Raw genomic sequence first — 18,525 nt, 5'->3', positions numbered from 1 at the left:
GAGACCATGAATACAATTTAATCTACTCCTATGTGGTCCCTACTATACAGTACTATCATACTGTATGACAAAGTACACATCACACCACACCCACCTTGATAGCTTGTATCAAACATGATGACCACTTGTAGTGTTCCTTATCAATGATGTCATTGGGTGTATGATGGATCACATGATGTAGATATATCAAACAAGTGATACTGTTATCATCTGACTGTTGTAGGGACTTCACACATAATTCACTCATCTCCTTAATCTGTTAATCACATAAAAACCATCTTAATCTCCACAATACTACATACAATACCGAGTCCGATCGTTCTCATGTCACTACAATCATAAGTTCAAGGAAATATGTGTGGGTATAACAAGGTGAGTAAAGTGAAGATTAAAGTGAAGATTAAATTGAAGTCAAAAGTTAACTAATGATAAGTGACTTATCACGTGCCTTCTCTGGTGAATTCATCCAATCTTCCATTAGGCTAGCAGCGAACAACTCCACCGCTGGGTTGTGATGGCTCCGTATATATGATATAACCGCCTCGCTTCCTTCATCACTCGTGCGTTTGGTCCCGTCCGATTTAGCAGCACACATGTTCCATATAGTGCACACCAATAACTAGTGATTGTGGGTTATGGTGACGGTGAAGGAGAAATTATCTTATTGTATTGACGACTTCTCCGTATTAGTGAAGTGAGTGAACTGGTCCGTATAATACCGTAGTCACCCTTCCCGTATAGACAACTATGTGAGGCGATAGTGGTCGACCCCAAACCATCCACGTATGGACAACCTCCCAGTGCTAACAGTAGTCACGTGAACACTATCCTTCAGAAACTAAACTCCAGGGACAAGGAGACACAACAATTAGTTGATGATGGTAAGTGAGGAGCTGCTTTCCTCACCACATTAAGATATTTCACACTCTACTTTATAATGCTCGCTCCAAATGATCAAGCTGTTTACCATGGATGGTCACATGAAAATATAACAAAAATGGTCGGTGATCAATACAAGAGAAATTGTGACCCACTGAGCGATAACCCGACTTGTTTGTATAGTTCTGTAAGTACTTAAATATACAATGGATTAGAATGGGTGTGCATAAATAATTTTATGCATGTTTTAATCACTTTGAAGGAAGACTGAAATTGAAATAACTAATATACCTACATATTTGCCTCTATGGAGAGAAAGAATGCCGTTGTAAGCTTATTGTGTGCAATTCTGGAAGCCATATTATGTGAAAAAAAAACATGATTTCTTAGTAAGGCTAACTCTTCAGCATGTACTACTGTTGTATTATCAAAGTTGGGATTATCTCTCCAGAATTGCTGTAACCCAGTATTAGGAACAGTCCATTCTATTTTACAGGAAACAATTCAAGATTTCCACTGTGGGAATTACAAAGTTAATGTGGGAAATAGAACAATTCCCACAATTGGTATCATGATCTTTTCCAGTGTAATTAATTTAGTGAGTTACAGTGTACATGTGTTTGATTATGTTGTGGTAATAACTTTATTATCACCATGTCTTAGCTTGAACAACCTTCTTGCTGAGTGTATTTAGGCCAAAATCTATACCTTGATGAATGCCCCAGTTCAAGGTGAATAGAATAACACAAGTACCAACTCCATAGTCCATTACACTAAAGACTTATGATCGATTAAACAAGTGTCTAAATATTTTCCTGTATAGGCAGAGTTGGGGGTAATGCGTTACATAATAATATTACTTTTACAGTAACGAGTAATATAACACGTTACATGACAAAGTAGCAAGTAATATGTAACTCGCTACTTTTTTGGTAAGTAATATGTAACTAGTTACATTTTTAGTGTAACGACCCCAACTCTGGGTATAGGCACTGTACAAATCAAATTTATTGTAGTCTATCACTAACTCTGATAGCATTTACCAGATAAGGCTGAGACTTTAACATGCCCATTGGTTTCCTTCTAGACAACAAAAAAGTTAGAAAATGAAGTTTGAGGAAAATGCAAATAAGTCAGGTTTTTGCTTAGTGAGTCACAATCTTTAACGAAAGTCGATGGTTAAAATCAAACTTCACAACTTTGACCACAGTGACAGAGAGCAGTGGTACAATGACTATTGGAGTAACACCTCATATGAGCGGCTTGTGGTCTCTGCCTCAATTCTGGTGACACAAGACAAGTCACACAAGGGATTAATGTCAATAGCAACTGCTCTATGATCTGTGACTGATCAAGTCAGTCAAGGTCAAGATCAATTCTATTTGCTGTGTGTCACATCTCAACCCTAATACTGTGAATTGTGTCATGTGTGTGTCCCAAAACCCTTACAAACCTTTCAGCCACCCCAACTCCTCAACATAATACATGACTTCCCTAGCTAAGAACAAAGTAAGTACTACATTATCCATACTTGTTGTGAGTGTAATATAAGGAAGTATCAGTATCAACACCAGGCTGTACCATATTTGGTACCAATACAATACATGACCAACCTTCACAACACTATATTGCTCTAGTGGTTTATCACAAGTGTGATCTCCCTTCATAATATGAATATAGTTGCTTCATCTCAAATTTGTTTATCTTCTTATATAAGTTGCACTGAGAACAGACCAATTGATCCCTGAAGATAGATGGTGTATAGATCATGTGACTAACTAACTGTGTTAGATATATGGATACTGTACACAGCTCTGATTTTCTGTGTCCTTAACTGACTATCATCATAGTATGACTTAGGGTAACACACACTACACTATATCTATTAGTTGACACTGTCATTAACACTGTAACACCAACACCAGTGAAACTGGGACACACCCATGTGATGAGCATGTGCAAGCAAATCCAACACACACTAGTCTTAGTTGCTGGTAGGAGAGTTTTCTTTTTGCAAAGTCTTATCCCACCTGGACTCCTCACCCACTATGAGAGACATGGACAATTCGCATTTCCTCCCCAGGTACCCATTGATGTGGGCTGCTTCTCCAGGCCACCAGGTCCCTATTTAAACAGCTGGGTAGACTGGAGCAATGTGAGGAGTAAAGTTTCTTGCTCAAGGAAACAACACCAAATTAGCATAACCGGGCATAGAACCTTTTGATTATCAGGCCAGCCACTGCCTCACATACACGCCCACACACACAAAACTTCAGCTGTCGTGCTAGCACGGTCACACCTACTCAGTGAAGCAGCACTGGGACACCTGTGCACTTACTCGGGTGCTAGGAGTCAGCACAGGTAAATCCTTCTGGGGCAGGACTAGTAACTCACAGGAGGCTGTACCATGTCCCACAGGTAAAGGTGTGGACACCTGAAGTCCCACCTGTACCTTCACCCACCGTGTAAGACATGGACAGTTGTCAAGTGGCTACAGCATCACCTGGTAATCACACTACCTGGGAAGCAGCACACCCAAATGGGTACCTGGTATTAACTGGGGAAGCAAATGCCAACACTGCACTACACTACACTGCACACACACACACACGCACACACACTAATAACTACTTCACCCTATGCAGCACTGGAGATGAGGGTGAAGAAGAAGGAACTGGCTGAAGCTGAGGCAGAACTCACTCGGACTAAGGAGGCAGTAACCAAACTACAAAAGAGACTACAAGATGCCGAGAAGTTACTAGTAAGTTATCTATCATGTTAGTTAGGATATTAACCCATAAGATGTTGATCACATATCACAACTCTTTGATGTATGATTGCACTACCAAATATGGTACCAGGTGTTAGGCTTGTTCGTTAGTTAGAAAAGTAATGTGTTGTGAACCTTGAGTGTGGTACTACCCACGTTAAGATTGTCTCCATTACATAACGTGTTTGTGTCCCTTACAGGAAGGTAGTTTATATCAAGCTAAGGAATTGCTGAAGTCAGCAGAACAAGCTAATAAAAGTGAGTAGTAACGATGTCCACAATGACTGAGACACTTCATCCTGTTAGGTCCGGTGGAGTCTCAACAACTGATACAGTTCTCACATCATATCAGTCTCTCCAATAGTACTGTGTCTCCTGTAGGGTGGCAGCCTAGTAAGTGATTGTGGGAATGAGTTTATAATGTGTTAACCTATTAATGTGCATGTGTATCACTTACTTTAATCATATAATTAGTAATTTTCACACAAGTCTCAATAGTTGCAACAGAAAACCAGCAAACATTGTAGTTCACTAGGGCTCAGTAGATCTTTAGATGGTGCTTCGCGTCAGCTTCAAGAAAAGGTACTTTTTTGGAGAAGAAAAATTCCCTGTTAGGAGTGTGAAATGTTGACTTTTAATTTTCACTATTTTGCCCAGAAATCCAGGGACCCTTAAGCACATTGCATTGAAGTTTAGTGTTGTACCAATATGAGATTTTGTCAATATTTCAATAACTGATATTGGATAATATTTTCAAGCCGATAAATGTAGCCAATCCTATATAGCACAGCATGTCTATTTTGTAGCAATTTTTACTAGAAATTTGATTGTGAAGGATCAATTTAGCTTGTTTATAGCACCAGTATATATTGCTATAACAACAGCTGACAGTACACTGAAGCAGTAATAACAACATTGTAATACAGGAAAATGTAACTCAATTACATTTGTAAACATCATTTGGTGCACATGAACATGATTTCTAAATTAATAATATCTGTCCCTGCTATTTTGTCCATCATGGTGCCAATCCAATGGCTTGCTGTATTTGGCAGATCATGGATCGATGGATCACATGATGAACACATTCCACTGTTCATTGAAGATGTTTATAAGTATTGTGTTAGTGTTGTAGTATATTTGGTATAATAATTATTTTACTATTGATGACAAAACGCTGCACACACATCACTTCATTGCACACACCATTCCTGGATTTAGCTAGCTACGTGATCACTGTAACAATTGAAGGTAAAGCCGCCGACATCACATTATTACATTTGTAGATTAGGTCTACTACCTTTGATTAAACTGAAGTATAGCCTAAGCCAGCCAGTATTTTAGTCAGGAAGAATTACAGCCAGTCCATGCCACAGCTGTAATCATACGATCATTCTATATTTTATCTTCTTTTCTTATGGAAGGAGAGTGTGCCCTGGCCATCAGACTGCTGAATTGACCTGCTTTCCTGTTCAGAATCTTCGCTTCAATAAAGAAGATCATCAATAGCTAATCAGCTCACCAAGTTAACTTACTCAGAAGTCAATAAAATCCATAGTCTTCTCAAACACCTGCCTATCCATGGCTAATGATGTACAAGTGCAGTGCCGATAGTGGACTATATAGATGTACTATATACGTATGACCATAAACTGCCGTAGCTAAATCCTTAAATCTGGAACAGTGCGTGGGCATTTTAGTGCTGAAGTGAAGTGTGCAGCGTTTTGTCATCATTAGTAAAATAGTTATTATACCAAGTATACTACAACACTGACACAATAGTAATAAACATCTCCAATGAGCAGTGGAATATGTTCATCACGTGATCTGTCAATCCGTAACTCGTCGATCAATGATCCACCAAATACAGCAACCCCAATCCAATACTGATATACAAAAAGCACAGCTATATGGTTTTCCGATAACCAATCCAATCATCTATACAACTCTATATTGTTTGTGTAACACACTATCTATTTATCCACTAAACCCTAGTGAGCTGTATTGTTGGCTGGTTATGTTTGAGATCCACGTGATAATAGTAATCAATTAAAGTCAAGTGGTGCTCAACTCATATCCTACCTCCTCTAGAGGACACCTACATAATCCAGACACTTAGTTAAGGTCCCAAAGTATCCCTTAGTACATAAACTACCTGATAATCAAAACAGTCCCAAGTTGTCCATATTTCTAGTCTAGTAAACACATTCGGGGTGTATGCTGTGATCATGTAGTATATAATTAGAATAAAGCAAATCACCTGTTCTTATCTGGTAGCTAAAATAACAGAACTGTCAACAAGTTAATATTGATAGCAAACAACCAATTACATGCAGCCATTTCAGGATAAGGCTAAAATACCTTACTAATTTTAGCAAGATCAGCCATCTTGTCCTAGCTTGTAAACAGTTGCAGTGGAACTACCATATATGGACACTTTGGGACCACATCATATTTTGTTACGACAAAAAGGTGGTCCTCTTTAAGAGGTATTAACCAGACCAAACTTAGTGCTGTGTGATAATTGTGAACAAATGATTATCGTGAAAAGTCGTTATCACGAAAATGTTCATTATCACACTATCACGATAATTGGAAATTTCCAGATACTTCTGTAAACTACATGTGGCAGCTATGAATACTTTTTAATTTTTTGTCATGATACTAGTTCCCATAAAGCAAGCACAACTGCATAATGAGTGATGCAGCGATATTTTATTAGAGACATTTATAATATCTAATTAGTATTTATGTGTGTAGTCATGTAAGTGATAATCGTGATAATGAGATACATTATTGCAATATTAAAAAATTCATTATTGCACACCCCTCTTTGTCCTTATCATGGTGGTGTTTTCTGTTGTGTCCTTAATTTGGTAGAGGATGTTCCTTGTACTGTACCTCCAAGTGAGAACACTATCCACACCATATCACAGGTAATGGTGTGTAGTCTTTGGACAAGTGTCCTCATTGGAGAGCTGTTTATGAGCTGACCTCAATATTTATCAGTGAAGTAAGGAATTTTATTTTATTTTGTTATTGAAAGATGTAAGTGCCAGTGGAATGTGCCCATGTGTTGAACAACAACAACACACAGAGATGACCAAGCTGTGTACACACTGGGTAGAGGTCAATCATTTTAGTGGTCCAGTGATAATCACATCAACTACAATAGGTTTAGCAGATGGTCACACAAATATTTTGATGGTTAACCACTAACACTTGCTGGGCTGCTCAATGGCTTCTTTGAGGTTTTTCACTGTGATAAATATTTTTTGCTCTAGACTCTAGAATACAAAGAAATGTTTCTGTAGAACTTCTCTCTATTTTGCAGACATCTTGGCACTGTACAGGGCTAGGTCCTGTTAGAAAAGTGTCTAGGAATATTCTGTGTGTATATGTAGTGTGTTATGTACTAACTGGTGTGAGGTGTGGACCAAAAGAATCCGTGTTTTTAAGTGGAGAGTTTTGTCAGAATCTTGTCTATTTAATTTCACTCTCGATAGTGTTCAGTAGTTTTGTTGTTAGAGTCTAGAATATCCTCACTTGGTAGAAGCTGTTTACCAGGTAGACAAGATGGTCTTACTGGGTACAGCTAGCTGCCTCTGATGAAGGTGTACTCAGTAAAACAACTTCTAAAGTGTTGTTGAGGTTTAATGTTATATGGAATCATGGTGGGTGCCCATGTCCCACAAGCATACACACAAAGCACCCATACTATGTGGACTAGCACTTGTATTACATGAACATCTCTTCACTGCCTGTCTGAGGATCAGCATTGCCACCATCCCTATCCTCCATGAGAGATATCCACCCACCTACTCAAAGGATGCTGAGTAAGCTATTTATAAATCCATGATTGTTGCATGTATAGGAAGCCCTGTTGTAACACTGACACGAGGGACCCTAACACACTACACTACAAACCAAAGCCTCCAGCATGTCTGAGCAAAACAGTGAGTCAGCCTTGGGGTACAGCACACTACCCAGGTACTAGAGTGTAGTGCAGGGGAATCCTCCTGGGGCAGGACTAGTAGGATGACTGATAGAGGTTGTGAACCCAACGTTAACCTTTATGTGAATTGTTGGATGCTTCCCAGTGTAAACAGGCCTCCATTTGATAATGTGAGTAAACTTTCTTGCTCAAGGAATGGCAATTGGACATCACCAAGTATTAGACCCTGGAACAAACCTTGTGATGATTGCTCCACTGGTTGAGTTGCCTCACACATTCCACCAACCACTGGACCTCCGCTGACCAATGATGTGGTTGATAAAATTAATGACTCATAGCTACCAACAATGATGTGAGCAATTAAGTGATCTACTAAATGTGATTATTTTATTACTAATCCTCCTCTGCATTGAATCACTTTAACTTGCTACCTGTGGTGGTGTGTTGGAGTGATCATTGAGCATACCAGATAGCATACATAAAAGTGTGTATGCAATGCCATGTGTGTCATGTCGTGTGTCGTGTCGTGTCATGTACACGTGGGTATGCTAAATGTATTGCTGTCATTTGGCCATGGGATGAAGGTCAAGTGGGACTTTGGGTGCCCACACCTTCACTTATGAGACACGGTACAGTATCACTAGCTCTGTCTCAGCAGGATTTGACTTGTAGGCACCTGAGTGACACAATGTTTATGGGAAAGTGTAACTGGCCAAATGCTTTGCTTTGCTTCGTTAGTGTGTGTGTGTGTGTGCGTGTGTGTGTGTGTGTGTGTGTGTGTGTGTGTGTGTGTGTGTGTGTGTGTGTGTGTGTGTATGTGCTGTGACATAGTGTTTACTGTTGGAATGTTAAGTATAGAGTGTGTCACTGTTATCACTAAGCTATTACTCTGAGAATTCCTCAGTTTGTAGGATTGCATTATCCAACTATGTAAAGTACTTGGGTGTGGTGGCATATTGTCAACTTAAAATGTCATTGTGTAAGCTGTGTCATTTCCTATCACCATCTCATCCCACTTTCTGGGTATTCCACTGGGGAACTTCACCACTACAGTACTTTGTGTTGTCATAGTAACCACTACTGTACTATGTGTCAATTTGTCTGACATATGGTGCTGCCAAGCTAGTACATTGTTTGACCATATTTGGATACACTGTCCAAGAGCTGTGGTCCCTAGAACATGTCACCCTTTAATAACTGATAATCATTTTATGATGAGGCCTACTTGTGATTATTCAGTTAGCTATGTGGTCAGTAAGTGCATTCAGTGAGAGCTACAGTCTTCAGTGGTCGTGACAGTATTACAAGTTGGTAAATTCATTAGTGGCTGATGGCCCATTAGCCCTGCAATCCATGGTGCCCGCAAGAGGACTCCATAAGGCTTCCAGTATGTGGCTTCACCATCTTTAAGTTTTGTACATTATAAACATTCCACTAATGTCATACTGTGATGGTATCAGATTGTTGCAGTTTGACGGCAAATTCACAGCATTTTACAGTAATTTGACCTGCGTCAGTCTCATCATAGACTGCATGGTATCTGTAGCTAACATGTCCTTATGAATATGGTAAAAAGTGTCTATACATTCCTATAATGAACATGTTTCGTATTTCTCAGCTGACAAGCCTATCAAGTTCTTGCCCAAAATGGCTTGGAGGAATGAGGTTAGTTTCGTACTTGGAAACATAAAACTGACTAATTCCTTAAAGCCATTATCGGCAAGAACCTACGACTTGTCAGTAGAGAACTACAAAACTATCTTCTAACAATGGCTTTAAGGAATGAGCCGGTTTCATATTTTGCCAACCATGGCTTTAAGGAATGAATGAGTTTCATAATTCTCAAGCTGGCAAGCCTTTGGTTCCTGTTAAAATGGCTTTAAAGAATGTTCGAAGAAGGAATTGCTATGTCACACAGCACAGTGGGTGTAACACATAGAACAGGATATCGTGAGATAAAACATTAGCTAATTTGGTAAGTCATCCCTGACTCAACAAACCTGACCCTCCTAATGTCTACTAATGTCAACTCAGTGTTTAAGGAAAACGTATTTTGTGGTGTTTCCCTTTAGTTTTGCAATGACCACTGACACAATACAGAGGTACTATCCTTTGCTGTCATGTGACATAAAACTACATCACTAAGTAAGGGGTACATGGACCATTACACTGCAGTATATACTGTCATGTGGGGTATGTGTTAGTGTGATAAATCACCTAATGCTTTGACACTTACTTTTGACACCTTACTATGTCAACATGTATACATTTTCACAAGTGGTAGGAATAAGTGACAGGTTAGTGTGGAATGGACCCCTGACTTCTAGAGTAAACCACATCATTAACATTGTTTAATAAACAATAACAGTTCATATATTGTGTTAGTATTATAACAAGCCAGTGTAGGCTAGTGTGTTATTAGTTGATCAGTTGATAATGGGAACATTCCTAACTTGTTGCCATGAGAATCATCTAACAAACTATCCCTTAGTATTCCAACACAGTCAGTAACTGTGTAATCACTTCTCTAAGAGATATCATTGTATAGGTTACTAAAACAATGTTTAGCATAGCATGACAGTTTGATGTTGCCTTTGAACTCTGCTTTGTAGGTATGTAACACCTTATGTTAAACTGAATCATGAGTAATGCTGGTATGTTAGTTATTTGGGTATATAGTATGGTAGAGTCAAGCATGACATCCTTGTGGTCTTGGAATTTCTGTTAACATAATTTACTGTACAATTTGTTGCCTGATAATGTGAATAGGTTGGCCAACTGAAGTTGAGTCTGTGTTCACTCCTACTTGAGGGCCTCAAGTGTGTATGAATTGAACCCAAGTTTAGCAGCTATTGAAAACTGCTACGCCCTTCCTTTGTGTTATAATATGGTATACACACAACACGTGGAATGGTTTCCTTTATAAAAATTCTTTTGTGCTTAAATATTTACATACAAACATCTTGATATAATCTACACACACATGGACGCCTCATCCCTGAAGCATTTCGTGTAGCTACTACTAAATATCTTTGTATTAGCTTGTACCAGCAGGTACCTAGCAGTGTAACTATAATTATACACTAGTGGGTAATTCCTTATAAGGATGTATGCTGAAGAAGCAATTTGGTGTCTTTGGTCAGTCTAGAGGCGCCTTATCAATTTCTGGTTAATCGTTCAAGTTGGATGGCTTCTCATAGGTTAGTGTAGGCAGAATGTTCTAAATCTCATTACAACAGTTAGTGATTTTCACTTGTCTTTGAAGTGGCTACAGCTTCAACTATTTGGTTATTGTATAAACCAGACAGTTTAGGTAGGGATGTATGCCACTGTATGTCTGCTAGTTGTAAAGTGCTTAGCTGTAAAGTGGGTTGGGTTTTGTTGGTCCATCATATCACTTACATTACAGGTGATCCTAGAAGACCTTATCCACATGACATTGAGATGAGAGGTGGTTTTCTTGGCAAGCTGAGCTCCAGTTTATCAGAGGTACCTGGCAGTGACGTAGCTGAAAGGAACGACCTTAATAAGAAGTTAAAACTAGACTCACCACCGTTAAGATCTTTCCAAGGTAATTAAGAGGTGCTAGCTATACTTCTGATTGTGTTATTAAAATTCAAATACGATACATACACCATATTGGCAAGCAATCGAGTACACAAGTTTCACCTCAACTCAACTTGTGCTCCTAGTATTCTACAGAAGTGAGGATTGGGGCAGTGTTATTATCAAGTCCTGCACTGTGTTTGCCAGCTGGTGACAAGACAGCCTGAACACATTGTTTAGTGCCATAACATCCTATTAGTAACTAGGACAGTTTATTCTGTAATGACATAAAATAATAATTGAAATGGTAGGAAACACATCCTTATCTCACTCTGGCTCAATGTCCTCACCAGCTGGTGAAGTTTATCCTACTATTCCTAGTCTGTGGTGTAGTGACATCACTAATACAATGCGGCCATTTTTTTTTTAATTTCTGTTCTAATATAGCTACCTTGGAATGAAGTCCTACAAATATTTGGCTCACTTAGCACTGTTGTTTCTTTCTCCTTTACTGTCAAACGACTTGTTAATTGTGAGCTATGTACAGTGAAGGATTCTAGTCCCTTTGCATAAAGGCTATGACTGTATGGCTCCACTTAACCACTAAAGGTGTAGCGCATTCCAGTGGCCTGCTGTGGCTAACTTGTTCGGCTTCGATAAATATTTGTGGCGCATTGGTTTACACAGGAAATCAGTGTGGCCTCTTGGCTATAAAAGCAGTGAATTAGCCTAGTGAGAGCAGAAAGTCAAAAACGAAGAAACTTGAAGAGCTGAGAACAGAACTGAGAGCTAAATAAAATGAAGAAGATCCAACTGAATGGTGATACTGCTAAGAAATTGGCGAAAGGAGCCTATAACCGCTTCGACATGTGTGTCAGTACGATGTTCTCTCCATTTGCTGGAGTACTGTATACCTTCTCGGCTTTGGACAAGATGCCGCAGCAAAATCATCAGCACAGCCGCTCCAATTCCGGTAGCCCAGAGCCCGCTAACAACAACCAGCTGTGAACGCTACAGCAACATCGCGTGTGAAGTGGAGATAAGCTAGCTAAAGACTAGAAAGACAAAATGCTACCTACTCAGCGTTGAACCATCATGCAGCAGTACTCGTGAAATGCACAAGCCAACAACAGCAAAGGAACAACAACGAAGTGTGAATGCACCAATGGAAACGAACTTGAAATAACTAATAATTTTATGTAATAATTTTTTTTTTGAAAAGCTAGCTATTAGCTATTATTTTGTACACTTATTTTACAGTTAATAATTCAACTACGTACTGAACACAAACTATAATTATAACATTGGGCAAAAGGTGTTTAGGTACTAAAAGTCCCGGGTGTGTCAAAAGTTGGTGTAATTCAATTTCGCACATGCAGGGCCTCCTGATTTATCCGCCACTGCTGCTTTACTGAATAATGGAGTAAGTGTCCACTTCATGGTGTATTACGGCGTCATTGTGTGTCATGTAGAGGACAGAAGAACCGGAAATTATATCAGAAGATTCTTCATCGTCTTCCTCCGAAGATGACTAACATTATTTTATTAGTAATTTGTCATTATCAAAACACAAATAAATTTAGAAGAAAAAAAATTAATTGTTTCGCGTCACGTGACAGTTCATTCTAGTATGTCTCTTCGTACGATACAAGATTGTTTACAGTCAAGAGGTAATAATTAGTTCTTGTTAACAGATGTAGTGATATCTGGTGGACATAGAACACCATCAATCATTGGCTATTGTGATATGTAATGCTCCACTTAGTGGACTAGAGGGTTTAGTGAAGAAGATATGGACACAATGTAAGTGTGGACTAGTGTATGTGGTGTTCAGTTGTGTCATTGTATACACAGGTGAGTTAGTGGTATGTGCTGATGGTGGTAGTAACAGACTATATGACAGCATGAAGGAAGACAGGAACAAGTGAGTCAATCACTATAGTAACAAGGGGTGACGTACACACCCAGATATGTGCCACATGTGATCTGTGGAGACCTAGACTCCATCAGAAAAGAAGTCGTCCAATTTTACAAAGAAAAGGTACAAATATAGACACCACTATAGTGTACATATAGCCTACTGTAGGGTAGTGATGTAGTACAGGTTGATGATCAAGATACCACTGACCTGACTAAGTGTTTTAACCATATTACACACCTTAATAACACTGGCATAGTCAAGGTACAACACACCATTAGTGCATTAGTGATATCCTGCCATATGTTAGGTTGACAACATTGTTGTAATGAATGCAGCCAGCTGGGGCAGGTTTGATCAAATTATCGGTAATATTAACAGTCTATTCTTAATTGCTGCCCCTCCCATCCTTCTGTCAGATGACTCTTTAGTTACTCTACTACCACCTGTTAGTAGTGACCATATTAGGATGTTGTTATTAATAGTAACACTGTAGGGACAGCACCATATTCCAGTGAATACTGGCCTGGAGGAAGGTCATTGTGGACTGATACCAATAGCAGGAGCTGTACAGAGTGTAACCACATCTGGACTAAAATGGAACCTCAGTAAGACCTGCTAACAATGAAATACATTATTATATTGTTAATAGACAAAGATGCGATGAGTTTTGGAACACTGATCAGTACCAGTAACTTAATATTGCCGGGAGCTAAGGAGGTTACCGTGGAAACTACTGGTACATTACTGTGGACAATGTCACATAAGTTGAGCAATTTGTAATAATGATCATGTATTGATGAAGATTATGTTAACTGAGTTATCTCGAGGTCGGAATCAAAATCTGACATGTCATCGTAATCAACTGCAGTTACAGTAGTTAGTGAAGTCGTCGCTATATTATGTCATGTAATATTATTATGAGCTAATATATCACCCACCCCTTGATCCTGCAGGCTTCACCCCAGCTGTAGTGGTAGTGTGGTGTGGTTTAGCCTTCTCCCTATAGTAATAACACACAATAGTTGTGTGGACTGTGAAGTATTGTTTTTATCCTCCCTATTCTGGGTCCTTTTTACTGCAATTGTTCCTCTAATAAAAAATGTAATGACCAGCCTGTTAGGACCAAAATGTGTTAATGTAAGAGAGTTTGCTTTGATTTCAAAGAAATTATACAAAAACTTGTTTAGCCAGCTCTAATTGTTTAACCTAATCACCACCTGTGCACCCTCCACATAATGTGGCCCTTTGTTGTTTTGACATGGTCACTATAATGAGGTGGTCATATTAACACAGTGGGCATTAATCACAGTAGCAGCAACTACCCTAAACAACAAAACAACTTACCCAGCTGGTATTTCTGATATCTCAGTGAGAGAGAAGGTCTCCTCAGAGTCAGAACTTGGTTCAAATGGCTACACAAGATGGGATACATTGATATCTAACACTTTTCAGTTACCATAGAGTGTTCACTAGTGTGTGTAGTGTTGATAAATAGTGTCTAGTGTATAGCCCCCTCACCTTGACTGTACTGACCATACTGTTATTGGTCATAGCACGCTGCAGTGATCATAACTACGATAACATGTGTAGCGAGGTGTAGTGTTCTTACTTGTTTGGTGTTGTCACTTGTCAGTCGATTGGTTACTCCTACATCATCACCACTAGCTTCACTGTAACAAGAGACCACCTCTATTATAATGGACACTATAAAACCAGCTCCTTGCAAAAAAATCTTGGGTTCTGCACAGAGAACTGCTGACCTTTCACTATCCCAAGGACTATCTTCTTGTTCATTAGTCAAGTGTGACACTTTGACGGGGGACAGTGGAGCTATGATGCTGGTCTGTGGGGGTGGGGCTGTACTAGGGGGTGCCCCTTCCAAGACACTATCAGTCTCAGACTCCTCACTCCTACAAGGCATCACACATACTCTTACAAGCTTACATGTTAGGCCTAATGACTATCTGGTAATGTTCACCACTGGCAGGTAGAGGTAATAATGCCATACTGCTTTGTTAACAGTTTAATCACAAGTGGTGTTGCACCATTATAAGTAATTAGCTCTGCCAGATTTTAGGCAGTGCCAACATAAACTGGAAGAGAGTTACCAGATGGCTATTATTCCATACCCACACAATACCAGCTAGATGGTGAGACTACACCACTTCACAACACACAGAGACAACATTATTGACTAACAAAGAACTGTCATCCACTCTGGTAGCAGGTGTGGGTTGTGTCCTCGTCACTACACTACTGGGACCAGCAACTTGTGGAGTACTGCTAGTTGGTAGTTTGGAGACCAGTGGTGGTTTAGTGTGTCTCTTAGTTGGAGTAGCTAATATACACAACAGTCATATAATCTGGTCACTATTGACAACATTGTTTACTTGGTAGTGATCCTCCTGTAGTAGATGCTGTATTAAGTGTGATAAATCAAAGCCACTGGAACATACATTAACACTTTACCTGTTGGTGGAGGGGAGTGGCCTCGTGACTTATCACTTCTAATTGTTACCACCTGTTGTTTGGTGGGTGTGAGTGGTCGTTTGGTGGGTGTGTATGTTGCAGTGATCATCTGGTTTAGTTCTTGTACCAACCTGTGTGTGATCATGTGATCCAGTGTGTGTTATATAACAGAGGACACCCTATGATACGCGATAACTCAACATTTGCTTAGAACTAGAAAATAACTTGTTGAGAAGGTTAGTAAGAGCTCTGGGACACATGTGACATAGATATACGAATATGAATTTGTCCTTTTGGTAACTGGTATTCATATGAGCATCAACGTTGAATTAGTTCAACATTTCTCTGTAATCACAAGAGGAATGATGACATGTGACCAACCCAACACACAGCAGGAAACAGCAGGTATGACAAAATGTTAGTGGAAGTTCAGCAAACATAACAATTGTACACTGAAACATTATTACAATCACTAATGCTCAGGATGTCAGATTATCAAGATGACGATATAATAGTGTAAGTCCTATTGGTGCAGTAAATTATACAAGTAGTCTAGAGATGAATGGCTTCGGAGGGTTTGCTCGTTTCCTGATAATAGCATATCACAAAAATTAAATGGTCAATTATTTTGTATAGACACTTGTAGTGATAAATATTTTTGATCAGTACATATTTCAGTCAAGTAAGGAGATAAATATCTCCTCAAAAGGACCCCATACAACTGTTGTTACAATAGACATGTCATTAAGAGATGTCCACTACACATTACCTTTCTCGGTGTTCAGTGAAGTTGGCATGTGACTAATACAAGAGAAATAGTGAACATTACAAACCAACAATAGATACAATATAACTAAAGGAAGTACAATATAGTACTAGGGTGGTAATATACAATAGATACAATATAGAGGAGGAAGTGGGTGGGTAATGTTGATAACTAAGATGGCTTCTATTACTATCATAATCTACTGTCACCATGTGAGGTGTAGTTCACCTGAATTCTTTTTTGTCGCTCTATTGCAAGATTTCTCAACTTCTCTTCCAACATTGTATCTGACAGACCAGCCGTATCCTACCATGTGTCATCCAGTATTAGTTATTAGTGACACACAAATTGATGGGGTGTTACTCACTTTGGGAACACCTCGTTGTGTGAACGCTTGTTCCAAGATCACTGATGTCTCGTGTTGCATGTTAGTTAACATCTTCTGATTATGACTGAACCTTGCTGGATTGACGGAAATGTAATTATATATAATTTTATAAATATTAGCACATTCCAAGGCTATGGGATCTAATATATGTAGTACCTACAATGATCAATATTTACTACACACTGAACCGTAATGTTGCCACTACACTTAACAAGTACATGACACACACTACAAACACACGTTATACAACAAGAGTACTTTTGATCATTGGTCGGTGTTGAAATGGAGTATATTCAGTCACTGCTCCAGCAGCTGTGTCCTGCAAAGTGGGTGGGGGTTTAGTACTGCGCAGAAAGGGCTCACATGAGTACTCACTACTTCATCTTCTCCAGCTACCACACTGTCATTGCTACAAGTAACACACCATGTGACACATTACACATGATATAATGGTATACAATTATATTATTACATTGCCTCAAATTACAACCAGTCTCGTATAAATGGTCAGTCCCGCTTAAATGCCAGGGAGACAGGTATAGAAAGAATAGTTACAGAAAGAAATGTCTGTCTTTAGCATAGATACAGTTTCTGGTACAACAATAAATCTCATGACCTTCCTTAAAATGAGCATAACAACAACATCCTAATTGAGGTATCAATACTGGTCATATACATAAACAGCAGTCTCAATAGATGCTTACTGGGCCAGGGTAAAAAGCTGCTTAAACAAAAAAAATCCCAGGCCACAATTCGAGGCAATACAGAGTGTATGGCATAAACAAATCCTTGACAACCAGACAGCATGTCATCCCATTAACAAGTCATTAATACTACATCAATACCAATTGACATTCAAAGAGATCACAAATAAACTATACCAAATGAATATGATGTAACTAACGATCCTACTCACTCATTGTCAGTATCATCTTCAGGATCAAGTCTAATAAGGAACACATTAACACTTTGACCTCGTCAGCACCTCTATATCTTACTGTGTAGTCTGTTGTAACTGAGATCTCATGTCTCCCATAGTTGCTGTTAGACTGGACACTGTTAACATGTTAGCTGCTGTCTCTGACTCCGATCCTATAGGACATAACAGTGTGACTGGATTTTTGTAACGGTCATCCAATTTGACAATTCGTAACTACAGATTAAAATAGGCTACTGGCTTGGAATATAGCTGGACAGGGGGGGGGGGGGGGGGGGGGTGGGGGGGCTACAACAGGGCTTACATGACAGAGAAAATTTCAGGTTCGTATATTTCTTTGACACAGTTATGGTTTTTTAAAAAGTTCACAGAATAGGATGTGTGTGGAATACTCCTTTCACAAATGCAAGCATACATACACACAAAATAGTTGGCCATCCTAGCCAGCCACAACCAACCTGTATCAGAATCTTGTTGGTACATGGCGGACATTGCAGCTGCTGAGAAATATTGTCACACAATGTAAGAGATGAAGACATCACAAAATGATCAGGTGTACTTACTAGCTGTCTTGACTGGAGTAGCAGGTTGACTGACAGGAGAGGCTGAAGCCTGTCAAGTTAATGTAGTCTACACAGTCTACAAGCTAACGTAGCAGGACACACACTACACAACCAATGGTGTCCTGATTATCAAGGTGTCCTGATTATTAAGGTGTCCTGATTATCAAGATGTCCAGGTCAGTTAGTGTACTAAGGGGTATATACTTTGAGACCTTAACTAAGTGTCTGGATTATGTAGGTGTCCTCAAGTGCATATTAACAGATCCCACTGTACACATCACTTACACTTCTTATTTGTAGTTGTTGTATATTCTTCTACACAACAAAGAAC

At 39.2% G+C, this 18,525-nt stretch overlaps 4 protein-coding genes and 1 long non-coding RNA gene across 9 annotated transcripts in view; 3 read left to right on the top strand and 2 right to left on the bottom strand.

The window, feature by feature from the left end:
- Positions 1-792, bottom strand: part of LOC136241575 (proline-, glutamic acid- and leucine-rich protein 1-like) — a 12,371-nt gene extending 11,579 nt beyond the window's left edge. For 2 of the 3 annotated variants that reach the window (XM_066032807.1, XM_066032806.1), the window contains exons 1-2: positions 449-792; positions 95-256 (exon numbers count right to left, since the gene is read on the bottom strand). In XM_066032807.1, coding sequence (XP_065888879.1) covers positions 95-256; positions 449-595 — 309 coding nt within the window. In that variant the 5' untranslated portion in view covers positions 596-792. The remainder of the gene's footprint in view (positions 1-94; positions 257-448) is intronic. The other variant, XM_066032805.1, reaches the window with a different exon arrangement.
- Positions 605-12,761, top strand: LOC136241578 (mediator of RNA polymerase II transcription subunit 4-like). Of its 2 annotated transcripts, XM_066032810.1 has the most exons (8): positions 605-694; positions 742-881; positions 3,525-3,640; positions 3,850-3,907; positions 3,956-4,042; positions 11,014-11,175; positions 12,530-12,573; positions 12,623-12,761. In XM_066032810.1, the coding sequence occupies exons 1-8, from the start codon at positions 636-638 to the stop codon at positions 12,683-12,685; spliced, it is 729 nt and encodes a 242-aa protein (XP_065888882.1). In that variant the 5' UTR covers positions 605-635; the 3' UTR covers positions 12,686-12,761. The 2 variants fall into 2 exon arrangements, with proteins under 2 accessions (XP_065888882.1, XP_065888883.1); XM_066032811.1 differs by lacking the exons at positions 12,530-12,573; positions 12,623-12,761 and adding an exon at positions 11,598-11,944.
- On the top strand, positions 888-1,631 carry LOC136241585 (uncharacterized). The gene is made up of 2 exons (XR_010694348.1): positions 888-1,066; positions 1,376-1,631. It is a non-coding gene; the product is annotated as an uncharacterized lncRNA (long non-coding RNA).
- Positions 12,680-13,887, top strand: LOC136241577 (thiamin pyrophosphokinase 1-like). Its single transcript, XM_066032809.1, has 8 exons — positions 12,680-12,820; positions 12,870-12,953; positions 13,005-13,074; positions 13,119-13,191; positions 13,237-13,332; positions 13,379-13,516; positions 13,565-13,676; positions 13,721-13,887. Exons 1-8 carry the CDS (start codon positions 12,781-12,783, stop codon positions 13,849-13,851), a joined length of 744 nt encoding a protein of 247 aa, XP_065888881.1. The 5' UTR covers positions 12,680-12,780; the 3' UTR covers positions 13,852-13,887.
- LOC136241574 (cilium assembly protein DZIP1L-like) overlaps positions 13,828-18,525 on the bottom strand; it is a 9,997-nt gene continuing 5,299 nt past the window's right edge. Inside the window, exons 16-34 of one of the 2 annotated variants that reach the window (XM_066032802.1) lie at positions 18,480-18,509; positions 18,195-18,243; positions 18,090-18,131; positions 17,693-17,786; positions 17,611-17,640; positions 17,070-17,103; positions 16,953-17,013; positions 16,674-16,768; positions 16,535-16,612; positions 16,310-16,341; positions 15,541-15,671; positions 15,462-15,488; positions 15,271-15,409; positions 14,832-14,981; positions 14,681-14,741; positions 14,590-14,628; positions 14,416-14,483; positions 14,010-14,071; positions 13,828-13,963 (exon numbers count right to left, since the gene is read on the bottom strand). In XM_066032802.1, the coding sequence (XP_065888874.1) occupies positions 13,875-13,963; positions 14,010-14,071; positions 14,416-14,483; positions 14,590-14,628; positions 14,681-14,741; positions 14,832-14,981; positions 15,271-15,409; positions 15,462-15,488; positions 15,541-15,671; positions 16,310-16,341; positions 16,535-16,612; positions 16,674-16,768; positions 16,953-17,013; positions 17,070-17,103; positions 17,611-17,640; positions 17,693-17,786; positions 18,090-18,131; positions 18,195-18,243; positions 18,480-18,509 (1,311 nt within the window). In that variant the 3' untranslated portion in view covers positions 13,828-13,874. The remainder of the gene's footprint in view (positions 13,964-14,009; positions 14,072-14,415; positions 14,484-14,589; positions 14,629-14,680; positions 14,742-14,831; positions 14,982-15,270; positions 15,410-15,461; positions 15,489-15,540; positions 15,672-16,309; positions 16,342-16,534; positions 16,613-16,673; positions 16,769-16,952; positions 17,014-17,069; positions 17,104-17,610; positions 17,641-17,692; positions 17,787-18,089; positions 18,132-18,194; positions 18,244-18,479; positions 18,510-18,525) is intronic. The other variant, XM_066032803.1, reaches the window with a different exon arrangement.

Source organism: Dysidea avara, chromosome 12 (assembly GCF_963678975.1).
Source record: "Dysidea avara chromosome 12, odDysAvar1.4, whole genome shotgun sequence".
Lineage (NCBI taxonomy): Eukaryota > Metazoa > Porifera > Demospongiae > Dictyoceratida > Dysideidae > Dysidea > Dysidea avara.
Note: the sequence above shows the minus strand (reverse complement) of the source record. Positions and strands in the feature narration are given on the sequence as shown.